Source organism: Bos mutus, chromosome 23 (genome assembly GCF_027580195.1).
Source record: "Bos mutus isolate GX-2022 chromosome 23, NWIPB_WYAK_1.1, whole genome shotgun sequence".
Taxonomy (NCBI): Eukaryota; Metazoa; Chordata; class Mammalia; order Artiodactyla; family Bovidae; genus Bos; species Bos mutus.
In genome coordinates this window covers 4,541,987-4,555,747 of record NC_091639.1, presented here as the reverse complement: position 1 = coordinate 4,555,747, position 13,761 = coordinate 4,541,987, and the positions used below count along the sequence as shown (strand labels likewise).

Below are 13,761 nucleotides of genomic sequence, written 5' to 3'. Positions count from 1 at the left end.
CTGGCAAGAAGGGTGCGAGGCCTCAAGAAAACAGCTAGGCTGCATGAGAGTGTTGCTACTGCCTTGGATTGGGCTCTGAAAACTTAGCATCTTTTTCTTTCTTTTTGAACTTTTTATTGTGTATTGGGGTACAGTCGATTAACAATGTTGTGGTAATTAATAGCTTCAGGTGAACAGCAAAGGAACTTAGCCATACATATACATGTATCCATTCTCCTCCAACCTAAATGACTTTTGAAATGTGATCTTTCAAAGAAGTGATTCCAAAACTAAGGCAAACTATGTCCTTTCTTTCGAAAACTGCACGTATGGTGGCTTCAAAGAGAGAGGGCTCCAAACCAACCTGTCTGGTGCTGGGGGTGGCCGGGCAGCTGTATGACCAGGGTCTGGTAGTGCTTCTGGGCATCTGTGAACTGGGTCTGCATCTTCCGCTTGTCGTCGTCTCCGAACATCTCCGAGCCCTGGCTGTTCCTGATGAACTCTTGGTAATGTAGCTCGAGGTCAGAGATGGTCTTCATGTAGTCTTCCTGCCGCATGGTTTTCAGCTGGAAATAAACCCAGCAGAGGTGTTTCTGGAGGCCCCACACAGTGGCCAAGGGGAGTCTGCTGGGAAACGCAGCATGCTGGGGGCGGTGGGGGGTGGAGGGTAGTGGCCTGAGGCCTCGCCCCTCAAGGACCCATTAAGACAGAAGAGGTCTTTGAGGATTTAGACCTTGCTCCTGAGAACCACAGCAGCGAGTTGTCAATTTTTTTCTTCCTATGAGATTTTCTTCTTCAAAGGAAACAGGACTCAGAAACCCCAAGAGTCAAGTGGATCACAGCAAAGCTGCTCTAAGAAGAGTGAAGGGGAGCCCCCAGACTTACCCTCCCTGCCGTCCACCCTGTCCTCTTGGAGGACCTCTCCCCCTGAGGTTCTTGGACCACAATCTGAAAACTACCGGTCTAGGGTAGCTAGTGCTTTGGATTCCAAGAATCCTACCCTACCATTTACTTCTGTGCTATCCAGTCAATAATTATGACGTCATTATCCATTATGTCTATTAAGGAGAAGGGGACCCAGAGGATCACAGGACCACATGCCTTTGCCACAGGGACGTCTGGCTTGTTGGGTAACCTTAATTAGTCCTCTGGTAAGCAGCCCAGTGCCATTCCTCCCATCTGTGTTGGATGAACTAGAACCTCTAAGGAAGGCTCAGCCGACACTTTTGCTGACCCCAAAAGCATCAGCTGCACAGCTAGGTTCGTCTGGTAGAAACTGCAGTGCGGGGAGTGGCTGGGCAGCCCCTCTGGGCAGTGAGTGGGTCCTGAGGACCTACCTTGGCGATGGTCATGGCCTTGATCTTCTCGATATCGATCATGCAGTAGTGCCAGGACACCAGGCTCTTCATGTTGATGTAGAGCTGGTTCCACAGGGCCAGGATGGCTTCGTAGTACTGCTCGATCCTAGGAGGCACAAGGGAAAACATGCGGGCCTGGTTCTCCAAGTTCATCCCGAAGGGGAGACCTGGCCCCATGGCACAGAGAGCTCAAAGGAGAAGTAAGAGAGCAACGGGCACGTGGATATCTGCAAAACATCAGCATTTCAGTAAGGACTTCCCCGGCGGCCCAGCGGCGAAGGATCCGCCCGCAATGCAGCAGACTCAGGCTTGATCCCTGGGTCGGGAAGCTCCCTTGGAAAAGGAAATGACAACCCACTCCAGTATTCTTGCCTGGGAAATCCCATGGACAGAGGAGCCTGGTGGGCTACAGTTCACGGGCTTGCAAAAGAGGTGGACACAACTTAGCAAGTAAACAACAACATTTCAATGGATTTGGACCAATACCCGAAAGCATACTCTCAGTGACCAACAGGGGTTTAATACTCTGGAATCATTTTGGTTGAAACACGCAGTACAGTTTGGGGTGGTTGGGTTATTTGTCAGCAGCTTTTTAATTGATAGAGGTCTGACTCCATGCATGCTGGCAGGAAGAAATGGGTCTCGGGTCATAGAACTCTGATGGCTTCTGGCATTTGGAAATATTCCCTGGGCGATGCTCACCCCACCATGAATGGGCTGAAGACTTCCTTTATAAAACATTTGGAAGAATCTGCCCTGGACAACCTGTCAAGCGAATGTTCCAGCTACTTACTGATGGCCCAAACGTTTCTGTGAAATGTTTAGCCACATATTCTATTTGTGGCTACATGTCAGACTGTGTGTGTGTGCACTCAGTTGCTCAGTCCTGTTCAACTTTTTGTGATGCCATGGACCGTCCATGAGATTCTCCAGGCAAGGATACTGGAGTGGGTTGCCTTTCCCTTCTCCAATATGTCAGACCATCGATGGCTTAAAGGAGGAAGGATTTTGAAATCATGCCTTTCAAGTGCATGGTCAAGATGAGTTCCTCTACTGTCAAACATTCTTTTTCATCTTCCAATGATAAGTACAGTATCTTCACCATAAAATCTCAAGACAAGGCAAAGGGACCTTCACCAGATCTCACTTTGGGGGGGTGACAGCAGTGTGGAGCGGTGTGTCTGACTGTTTGTACCGGGGTCAGCCGCACTTTTCCCCACCCGTGTCCACATTACAGCCAGCAAGAACCTGAACTACGTACTTGCTCGAGAGGTCCACGGCCAGAGGGTTGGGCGGAGGGATGATGAGGCCCACAGAGGGCACGAGCATGTCCACGCCCCCCGGGCCGGTCACGTACCACTTGCTCCGCTCATTGTTGTCTTTCAGGATACATTCGTCCCCTTTGTGGACAATTTTCTGCAAGGCAAGCAGCACCGTGTTTTGGCTTGATCCACAGGCCCACATTTGTATCTTTTTGCTCAAAAAACAGAAGCAGCCACAAGGACAACATGCAAAGTGTTGCAGCTTTGAAACACTTAAGTGCTCCTCCATTCAAGCTGACCTTGACACAACCCAACAGGACTGATGCTTTAAATACAACAGGTGAGTCTACAAGGTGTATCTGAAGGGAATTAGGAGGAGTGACTTTCCAGGAGACAGCCAGGGGAGTCCCCCAGTGAAGTGATAAATCCTTTTATAGAGCAAAAATTCACCCCCTGACTTTTCCACACTTTTGAGTTTTTGTTTCATATAGTAGATTTCAGTGTGTGGACATCACATCTCATTCACTTGTTAAAATTTTTAAATAAAAACAAAAAATTTCTGGTATCAGGTCCCCAGAAAAACAACTTTCTAAATTAACTCCAACATCTAATTGCTTCTTTTCTAAATCAACTAGATAGCTTCTTAAAATGGGTAAATTAAAAAAAAAAAAAATGGGTAAATTAAGACATCTATCTTAACTATTAACGTAACAAGTTTGACAAGTAGGTATTTCAATCTCCATTTCAATTTCTTCCTTCTCTCCAGCCAAGTTCTAAAACCATTTCTGCATGGTAGAATAAACTCCATTGTTTTATGTTCATCTCATCAACTAGTCAATTTTCATTTATTAAATCCTCCATAATTTTTATAAGAAAATAGAGTTGAGGGAATTTCATTAAAACTTGCTAAAATGGAGCCATCTTTCCATATAAATGTTTGTATTGACCACAGAGCCTACGGAACTGATGTGTTCATTTAATACATAAAATCCGCAGTGACATTCCCTTTACATGCAGCATAGTGGCCATGTATCTTGTTTGCTTTTAATCTCAGAAGAAAAGAAGTCTTAAGCCTTAAAACAGAATTAGAGTAGTTTAAAAATACTTGTTGTCCTACTTATTGATGATTATCACATGATTCAGAACAAAATCACTCCATTCTTTCAACAGCTTCCCCTTGGTATACAAAAGAAAGACACTTACTAGGGTGCTCCCTGAAACCTAAATTCAATTCTGCTCTCTCGATGGACAGAAATCCACCCATAGAGAAAGGGAACACTTTGGCAGCATTCTGAGTAACAGCACACACCTGGTCCTGCTTGTAGTCGCAGAGAGCCCTGAGAATAATGGGTTTATTGCTTCTGTAGTCCGGGTTACGCGGTTTCAGCTGCACAATCTTCTTGGACTTGTTTACCAAGCTCTGCACCTGGCGCTTGTATTCAAGGATTTTCTCCCGTTCTTTCTGCAATTGCAAATAAAATCATCCTTGAACATACATACTCTCTGAAAATTAGGTGAGATCTTGAAATGGCATTCCTGTAGCTATCATGACAATACAAAGTAGTAGTTTGTATTTGCATTAGCTGTAAAAAGCCACCCATTCATTTGTGTGCAGGGACCATAGGTACCTTTCATAAGAAGCCACTACAGAGGCAACACAGCCATGAATTAGGGGCGGGGAAGCATATCACTGTGTGAGAGGACTATGCTGATAACATGTGACGTACGCTTTTCCAAAGGGATCTTCATGTTAGGTCATCAGCGTTCTCTCCCGTTTTGTTTAGAGCAATGGTAACTACTGAAGCAGAAGTAATCTGCAACAGTAGCTAAGCATGAAGAGAAATGTATTTGAGAAAAGCCACTGAAAGTGAAGATAAGGTTTGCTTGAGCTTTGAGCACTCACTGCTCTGCAGAGCAACACAAATCCAAACAGCAGTCTGAATCCATGGTTGGGTGCGTTTGTTTTATTCCCAGGAAAGGGCTTGCGTCTGAGACGCTACCTCCAGCTCCTTGATCTGCTCCAGCAGGCGCTGCAGGGGCGTGTTCTTGTCACAAGGGTACTTCTTCCTGATGGAGTCTTGGAGACCCTTCAGGTAGGCTTCCGTCGACTGAGCCTCTTCAAAAAACTGTGAAGAACGGGGGTGACTCCATGTCAGTTAAAAGCAACTGAACACGCAGCATCACCTAGTACTTCAACTTGCAGGAGTATCTTCCCTACGAGTCTATCTGACAGGTGGTTAAAGGAAAAGATTAGAGCAGAAACTTACAGGACAGCGCAAGACTATCTGAAAGACTGGTGACTCGTCTACGCTCCTCTATGCTAAACCCCAACAAATAGTATTTACGAAATATTGTAAATACTGTTTTCAGTGCTTTTTCAAACACATTCAAAAGAGAAGGCATCAAGACCCAAAAGACAGTTAAATGGTTGCTGAGGATAAAAACCTGAAAGTAGGCAGCATTTTCTTTGAGATGAACATCAATGCATTTGGTGATCTGAAGAATCCAGCTCCACTGGGTCTGCAGGGTGTCCATATAGGCCTGAAACAAGAGAACAGCAGCCGTCTCTCCACCACCCAGCCGTGGAGAGGCATCCGTCAATCCACAGATGGGTGAGCCTCAGTGAGAAGTCTGAAGCAGTTCTTTAAATCTAATTCCAAATCAAGTAAAGTTTTTTTCTAAAAACTGAAACTAGAATTTCCCAACAGGAACCTTTTGGTATGGTAGAAATTAAATTTTAAGACCAATTTTGGAAATTCCCTGGTGGTCCAGTGGTTAGGACTCAGCACTTTCACTGCTGTGGCCCCAGGTTCAATCCCTGGTCAGGGAACTAAGATCCTGTAGGCTGTGCAGTTAAAAAAAAGACCTAGTTTTAACAAATGGGTATCCTTACAAGTATTAGTTAAAATATCCATCCAAATGACATAGCTCCTGACCAATTATAACAGACCAGTCAGAACAAGGATAAAGCAGGGGCATCAAGTCCTATTCCTGTTTAGCTGTTAGATCACAGGGAGGTTCAAGGAGAAACGGAGCAGGACCCTATGGTCCATGCCCCCACCCCCTCGCCCATGTCCTCAAACTGCCTTTTGTCTGTGGAAAAACTTTACCCAAACAATGAGCTTAATCAGAGAAGTGAGAAAATGCAGAAACAAAGGAATATGGTCCAACATGACTAAATATTAATAGTTTAGTCATTAAGCAAAGTCAAGGATCTTTAGTTCTTCCTCAAGGGCTATATCCTGTGAGTTGTCATGATGACTAGACTGTAGCCATGACATAAGCTGCCGCAATTCTGAGAACTGGCCTCAAATAAATGTGAACAGACTGATCCTGAAACTAAAGACTAACTGTACTTAAAAGCATCAAGATGACACCAGTCATCACTGCATGACTAATTTTGAGATGACTATCAGAGCTGAATGTGCTATATCTGCATATAGCCCCTCCCACCATCCATAAAAGTTCTTGCCCACTGATTGTCAGTAGAGGGAGTCAGCCTTTGGACAAGGAGTCTGCCTTGAGTACATCCCATAGATCCCAGTCTAGGACAGAGGTCAGCAAGCTACAGCTCAAGGGCCATATCCGGTCCACTACTTGCATTTATAAATAAAGTTTTATTGGCAAACAGCCACATTCATTCAGTTACATGTTGCTACAGTTGCTTTCACACTACAACGGCAGAGTTAATTTCAACAAAGACCAAATGGCCTGTCAGTCTAAAATATTATATTATTTGATTCTTTCTAGAAAAAGTTTGCCAATCCCTGGTCTAGGGTGTTGATAAATAAACTTGTCATGGCTTTGCAATGGGCAAAAACTACTCATTTGTATGGTCTTTTTTGTTTCTTGGATAGTCTTATTTTTTGAAAAGTGTCCCCTTTCTTCCCCTGATAAAAATATAAATCTCATGAAACCCACCTCAATTTTGTCTGAAGCTGGATGTTGATTGAGGACAAGTTGGTCACTTTCTTGTTTAAGCTTATTGAGCTCTTTCTCCTTAACCTCCAGCTGACTCATGCGTATCTGTGAATGAAAGAGAAGCAAATCCTTAGAGTAAGTCACTGGCAGCTTTCCATCCCTCCCACCATCCTTAAAGGAATCAAATACAAAACTGCATCTTGGAAATGAACAATGCCAGAGAACTGTGTGATGTGTTCCTCAAGAACTGTAGCATTTTTAAGACCAGAAAGGATGCCTGAGATCCAGTATGTGGCTGAGGCCAGACAGGTGACACGTCTCATCCGAATTCACACAGGTGAAGTGACAGAGTCACAACACATACTTGTTGCTGTGGCTCAGTCCCTAGGTCGTGTCCAACTCTTTGTGACCCCGTGGACTGTAGCCCGCCAGGCTCCTCTGTCCATGGGATTCTCCAGGCAAGGATACTGGAGTGGGTTGCCATTTCCTTCTCCAGGGGATCTTCCCGACCCAGGGATCGAACCCAGGTCTCCTGCATTGCAGGCAGATTCTTTACCACTGAGCCAGCTGGGAAGCCCATAGCACACACTGAGACTGTCTACTTCTCAGGTCTAAGCCACCACGTTCTTCGCTGTGCACTCAGGGACATCTGACTGAACTACCTCACTCCTCTGTCTTCTGAGATGCTAAGCACCGCGCTGCCCATCTTAAGGCACTGAAAAGCCTTCAGAAAGGAATGGTTTTTCACGCTCTCTCCACCAAGGCTGAATGACAGGTGGCCGATTACATGATTACAAATGCCTCAATCACTGCCACGCGACTCCCGGGGGCTTACCGAGAAGGCCTCCTGCTTCTGGGCGATGTTGGTGTTCCTGTCGCTCCAGTCATACAGCAGCTCCTCCTCCTCACAGTCGTTGATCCACATGATCTCGCGGGACGTGGCCTGGATGATGTTCTGCAGCTGCCGAAGGTGGTCCATCCTCTCGAAGGACGCTTTCTGCATAGGACGGTCAAAGCAGCGTTAGGACAATATGCAGATGAATGGTGCTCCCTGCAGACGTCACAGATAAACCCTGGCTGGTTCCTTTCACCAACAAAAATCCCAAGAATCAGTCAAATCTCTTGCAGTCAGTGATCAGCTGGGAGGTAGAAAGGACCCACCCAAACTTAGGAACAAGGGGACAATTTTAGATTCAATGAACTAGCTTGATCCAGACGGGTCTTGATTCATGTACTGATGTTTGGCTTCACTAATTAGCTTTGGACTATAAAGAGAAAACAGATTCTTACAAAGATAAAAAAGCTCTCTTTGCCCTCTCCAACGTCCCCGAAATTCAAAGTGTCATCACCTTGGAAAATAGCTGTGTCGCCACTAGCCATGTTATTTAAATAGTATCATGGCCAACTGGGAAACACTGGAAAAGTGAAGACAGGGTGACTCAAACAGGCAGAAGAATAGAAATACCTCTTTTCATGAGTCAAGGAATTGATTCAGTTTTTCATAAAACGGTAAGGATGGTCTGGAAAACCTCTCTCTAAAGAAAACAAGTCTTAGTTTTGCTTATATTTGGTAAAAAGGCTGCAGTTCACAAGTGGAAAAGCTTTATGGCTTTAACTGCAAGTATTTAACAAGGGCTATTGACGGGACCCTTCAGCTTGCAAACAGAGTAGCACTAAGTACTGTCTTCAGAAAAAATTCTTTTAAAATTCCCTTATAAAGAAAACAGCAGCAGAAATGAAATTAGCACCTGCAAGTCCCTCATATACTTCCAGGTACTTCCAGAGTCCTTGAGGATAGCGCCAAGCAGGTGCTTTAATCCCCAGGTCCACATTTACAAGACCGAACTGCACTAAACACAGAGCTTTCAGAAATAAGTCGTCTTACCAGTAGGTTTTCATACTCCTCCTCCAACTGGTAGATTGCAGATTTCTCCCGCTAGAAGAAGACCAACAGCGAGTTAATTATTTAATTCCCCTTGAGGGTTTACATAGAAAGAACAGCCCTTCCAAACCTCCTTCTGTCAAACACATATTAACTTCCGATTCCCCAGTAGCAAGAAATAGCTGTTCTATGGAAACTTTTACCCACAGGGACCTTTCCCAGTCGGTCTGGGGGCAAAGTTCACTGGCCTGGTGGTGGCACCCCTACAAAGTTAAGGGCTCATCCCTATCACTTACAGACTCGCTGTTACACAACCTTTTAAAAGTTTGAAAATATCATTTAGGACTCCTCAGAACTTAGAGAAAGGAGGGAGAGACCTGATCAGATACTCAAGTAGACAAAAGTAGGTTAAAAAAAAAAAAGAGTGGAAGAAGTAAGGACGAGCATCTCGGGCTAAGGACAAAAGTCAGTGATGTAAACGGTACGAATGAACTTCATCAGCGAAGCAGAAACAGACCCTCTGCAGACAACAGACTGCCAGCGGGGAGTGCGGGCGGGGGTGGATTGGGGGTTTCGATTAGCAGGCGTAAACCAGTATATACAGGATGATAGACAGCAAGTTCCTGCTGTTCAGCACAGGGAACTGTGCTCAATATGCTGTGATAAGCCGTCGTGGAGAAGAATATGAAAAATAATGCATACAGGTATAACTGAATCCCTGTGCTGTACAGCAGAAGTTAACCGCAACACTGTAAATCAACTACACTTCGATATTCAAAAAAATGCCTACAGGCCAAGATGAAAAAAAATCCCAGTCTGTTGGGGAAGAAATCACAGACTCCTGTTTGGGCTGCCTGGGATGGCGTAACTACAGCGCCCTTCGGTACACTGTTGGAAGCCTCTACAAGGAAGAGTTCCAAGTACCAGGTCGGCTTTGATCTTGTCCAGCTGCCAGCGGTAGTCCCCGATGGTGTTGTGGATGCTCCTGTGGCTGCTGATGTGCTGCTCCACCGAGGCCAGGTCCACGCCCCAGGTCATCATGTCCATCTCCGCCTGCCACGGGAGACAGAGGGCCCTTATTTCCAACTCCCTCCTCGACAGCACCCCTGGTGGCCAGGCCACGGCGCATATGAAGCTTCCACTCGGATACAAATGAAGCTGTAACTAATCAATATTTTTGAAACCAAAAAAAAAAAGTTTGTAAAGGCTGCTGCTGCTGCTGCTAAGTCACTTCAGTCGTGTCCGACTCTGTGCGACCCCATAGACGGCAGCCTACCAGGCTCCCCCGTCCCTGGGAGTCTCCAGGCAAAAACACTGGAGCGGGTTGCCATTTCCTTCTCCAATGCATGAAAGTGAAAAGTGAAAGTGAAGTCGCTCAGTCGTGTCCAACTCTTAGCGACCCCATGGACTGCAGCCTACCAGGCTCCTCTGTCCACGGGATTTTCCAGGCAAGAGTACTGGAGTGGGGTGCCATCGCCTTCTCCGTTGTAAAGGCTAGGGAATCCCAAAGAGCTCGTGGGGGTTGCCCAATACAGTAAAAGCTGGGGGTTCCCTCAACTTATCTGCCCTCATCTCAAGATGGGCTGAGCAGAGATGATTCTGTAATGAGATCCTTGAAACCTAGACTGTGCACTCTGAAGGGAAAAAAAAAAAATCTACCTGTGCACGTCCAAGTGACCTGTGTGTATACACAGCTGTGAGTGCAGATCTAAGTATGACACAGTGTGGTAAGATGCTGACAGAGGTTTCTATATTCAGTTGTTTTTAAATGGGCATCAAAAGTAGTTCATTAAGCTCAATCAAGTACTACTTCCCAAGCTTAACAGTTGGCCTACGACAATTTTTCATTGTTTGTTTCTTCAACTTGTTTTGAGTAATGCAGTTGTTGGCTCTTTAAATCCAGAATTTAGCACTGCCTTGTGGGTTGCAAAACTCTCCATGGCCCATTTCAAAGAGAAGTGACAACATATATCCAACACCTTCAGTTCAATGAATATTGGCAATATTAAGATTATGGATTCACGTTAGCTTTCTAAAAAGCAAACCTAACTTTCTAATTCCATTACTTCAATTTCAGAGTGCCAAATAATAAGAATCAAACATATTATTTCACAAGCTGCACGCTGGGGCGAGTCTATCATCTCATCTTTCTTTGGCACGAGCTCGTGTCAATTGCCAGACCTCTCGGACATGGCGAGCGCAGATGTTCCGGAACAGTACTGCAGCGGGGGACAACACACGCTGTTCTGAGCCACATCCACGTTCTCATGTACCTGACGAGCCTTCAGAAAAGGCAGCCCACCAGACAACTGTAAGTTACCCAGGACTCTGACCTTGCCCTCCCATGGCTCCTTTCAACCTTAAAGCAAAGCAAGCGAGTGCTCCGGGAAGATAATGAAATGACCAAGCCCGCCTTCATTACCAGCCAGGTGTGCAGTATCTGCCCTGTTCATCAGCAGAAACACAAATCAGGGAAACAAGACCCTGGCCCAGGAGTTGTGCGACTGTGTGCCAATCGTGCTGCTGGAGACACCTCTCCCTTATCAGCTGGCCCTGCAGCTCAGTCCCCCGGGAATGACAGGAAGAATGCAGGCTTGCAGGAAGCAGGGATAAGAGGGAAGGGCTGGAGAACCTCAGAGCAAACCGGCAACAAGGGATAAAACAGCTCACAGTTCCTTTGAAACCCTCATCAGTATTATCCATTAGAAGACGCCCCCCTTCCTCACCACAATGGAAAAGTGAGTCCATGTGATAATGCTGTTTTCAAATGCTCAAAATTTGAAAATGCTGAGCCTTGGGGCTTCCCTGGTGGTTCAGTGGTAAAGAATCTGCCAGCCCCTGGTTTAGGAATATTCCCCGGAGAAGGAAATGGCAACCTACTCCAGTATTCTTGCCTGGGAATTCCCATGGACAGAGGAGTCTGTCGGACTACAGTCCATGGGGTCACAAAGAGTCGGACACAAGTTATCAACTAAACAAAAATGTTGAGCCTTGGCATACTTTTAAACTACTGTTTTAGCTTGAATATTCTATACCAAACTTTTCTAGAGGATCCCATGCTAAGTCACTGCAAAACTTATTGTACTGTAGGGATAGTGTAAACATTTTGTTAATAAAATGCTATGTTTACAGATTAAAAAAAAGTTGAGCCTTTGCTACAAAGGATTCTCACAAAGCTACACTCAACATGAATTCAGAAAGTGACAAAGTATGAGCTGTCATTTTATACACCTGTCATAGTGACTAAGAAGAAGTAAGGGGATCTGCCATTTTAGAAGTCGTCTGGTTCAAAGGTTGTTTCACCTAATGTCACTGATCCTCCCAACATAGTCCAGGCTCCAGGAGCTCTGCCCAGCTTTCTCTGCTGGTTCCATCCCCTCCCTACTCCTATCTGAGCACGGTTTTATTACAGCTCAAACCCAGCTATCAACCCCACACTGCTCTGCATAGAAATTTGGCACTTGGGTGTGTATATATCTTTTTTTTCTTCAGTAATATTCGCTTTCAGGACTATGGGACACAACTTTGGAACCTTCATTTTCTGGCATGGAGTCAACATATAGCAAACGCTTCGGAAACGTGTGTTCAAAGATTTAAAGGGAGTTCGGAAACCAGCAAATAGGTTTGTATTTACGTTTCTGGAATTACAACTTTGCTCTTCTATAAGCCCCACCTTCTTATAAGAGTGTTACAAAGCGTTTGTCAGACACGGGAGAAAAGGTTAACTGAGCGAATGAATGAATGTTTAGTCCCAAAAGCCCTCACACTTGGGAAAGAACACCCACAAAAAAGATTGAGAAACTTCAGAACCACTGCCAAACTCTTCCAAGAACAAGTCATAAAACCACGATTTCTGACAACCGCGATCCCACCTCTGCACGACCGATCATTCTACCACGCCCACGTTCTCAAGAGAAGGACGGTTCGTCAGGATCGGTACTCACTATAAAATTCCCATCTACATGATGATGGTACATTCCTCCTGCCACCTGTTCATTACAGCTCCTAATTACTACATAGAACAACAAAACAATCATTAGCAGTGAAAAATCCTTTGTAGAAACTCCAGTTCTCGGGGCTCAGCACATCGGGTGCCAGCACCTCACTTCACTCCCACATCAGTGATGTCACGCTTGCACAAGACGCCTGACACTTCAAAAATACAAGATGAAACAACCCACGAGCCCAAACTGGAAGATCCAGTCTCCCTGCCTGACCAGCTCCTCCAATTCCTTACCATTTAAAATGAACCTCCACAACGTTTTCCTTCTTTCTCTTAGGGACCTCTCGGTAACACCTGATGAGCTCAGGGATGAACTGTTTTTAGCCCATGAACTCCCATAACAGATGATCCTGTAAGAACTAGATTTTCACAACCTACCAATTCAATCATACCTGTTAAATATTACTCGAGTGATAAAGTACGACTATAAAGCCATGAGGCTGGTTCCCTAAGCCACAGGAGGAAGAAGAAGAAGAAGAAAAAAATCCCCGGAAGTTTCATTTATTTCTAAATAAAAGCCTTCATTCCAAAATAAAAGCAGATGAGGAAAAGGAGAAAACAGCAAGAGGCCCGGGTCACTGCCCCAGCTGCCCCGGTTCGCACGCAGGGCCGGGAACTCTGAGCACCAACCTCCTCCCGCCGGAAGCTGCTTACCCTCTGCTGCCTCATCCACCCCAGACACTCGCTGGTGAGGCGCTTGGTGAATTCGTCCCACCCGGAGCCACTCTGGCAGGTGTACCCTCCGCCGCCCTTGGAGCTGGCCCTGCGGACGCGGGGGCCGCTGATGGCTTTGTAGAGGGCTCGCATCTGTTCCTGCAGCTGCAGCAGCCTGAAAGGAGAGGGGAACCATCACACCGCGGCAGGAAGACAGCCCCTGAAGCAACCATCCCCCTTTGGGTCAGTACAGGGACCACATGCGCTCTTTTTTTTATGACCTCTTTTTTCTTTTATAATTTTATTTTGTCTGCACTGGGTCTTCATTGCTGCAGGGGCTTTTCTCTCGTTGCAGAGTGAGGGCTACTCTTCGTGGCAACGCAGGGGCTTCTCACGGGCTCTAGGGCACCCGGGCGGGCTTCACTAGCTACAGCTCCCAGGCTCCAGAGCACAGGCTAGGTAGCATCAGCACAGGCTTAGTTGCTCTGAGACATGTGGGATCTTCCTGGCTCAAACCCTCATCTCCCGCACTGGCAGGTGGATTCTTTACCACTGAGCCACCAGCTGCTGCTGCTGCTGCTAAGTCGCCTCAGTCGTGTCCAACTCTGTGCGACCCCACAGACGGCAGCCCACCAGGCTTCTTCGTCCCTGGGATTCTCCAGGCAAGAACACTGGAGTGGGTTGCCATTTCCTTCTCCAATG

General features: G+C 46.0%; 1 protein-coding gene and 1 non-coding gene across 3 annotated transcripts in view; one reads left to right on the top strand and one right to left on the bottom strand.

Moving 5' to 3' along the window:
• Window positions 1-13,761, bottom strand: part of DSP (desmoplakin) — a 43,986-nt gene that overhangs the window by 15,227 nt on the left and 14,998 nt on the right. For both annotated transcript variants that reach the window (XM_005893542.2, XM_014477514.2), the window contains exons 4-14: window positions 13,060-13,234; window positions 9,327-9,455; window positions 8,406-8,456; window positions 7,356-7,517; window positions 6,521-6,625; window positions 5,045-5,140; window positions 4,600-4,725; window positions 3,909-4,061; window positions 2,599-2,753; window positions 1,317-1,443; window positions 344-545 (exon numbers count right to left, since the gene is read on the bottom strand). In XM_005893542.2, the coding sequence (XP_005893604.2) occupies window positions 344-545; window positions 1,317-1,443; window positions 2,599-2,753; window positions 3,909-4,061; window positions 4,600-4,725; window positions 5,045-5,140; window positions 6,521-6,625; window positions 7,356-7,517; window positions 8,406-8,456; window positions 9,327-9,455; window positions 13,060-13,234 (1,481 nt within the window). The remainder of the gene's footprint in view (window positions 1-343; window positions 546-1,316; window positions 1,444-2,598; window positions 2,754-3,908; window positions 4,062-4,599; window positions 4,726-5,044; window positions 5,141-6,520; window positions 6,626-7,355; window positions 7,518-8,405; window positions 8,457-9,326; window positions 9,456-13,059; window positions 13,235-13,761) is intronic.
• Window positions 5,357-5,429, top strand: TRNAE-UUC (transfer RNA glutamic acid (anticodon UUC)). Its single transcript has one exon. It is a non-coding gene; the product is annotated as a tRNA-Glu (tRNA).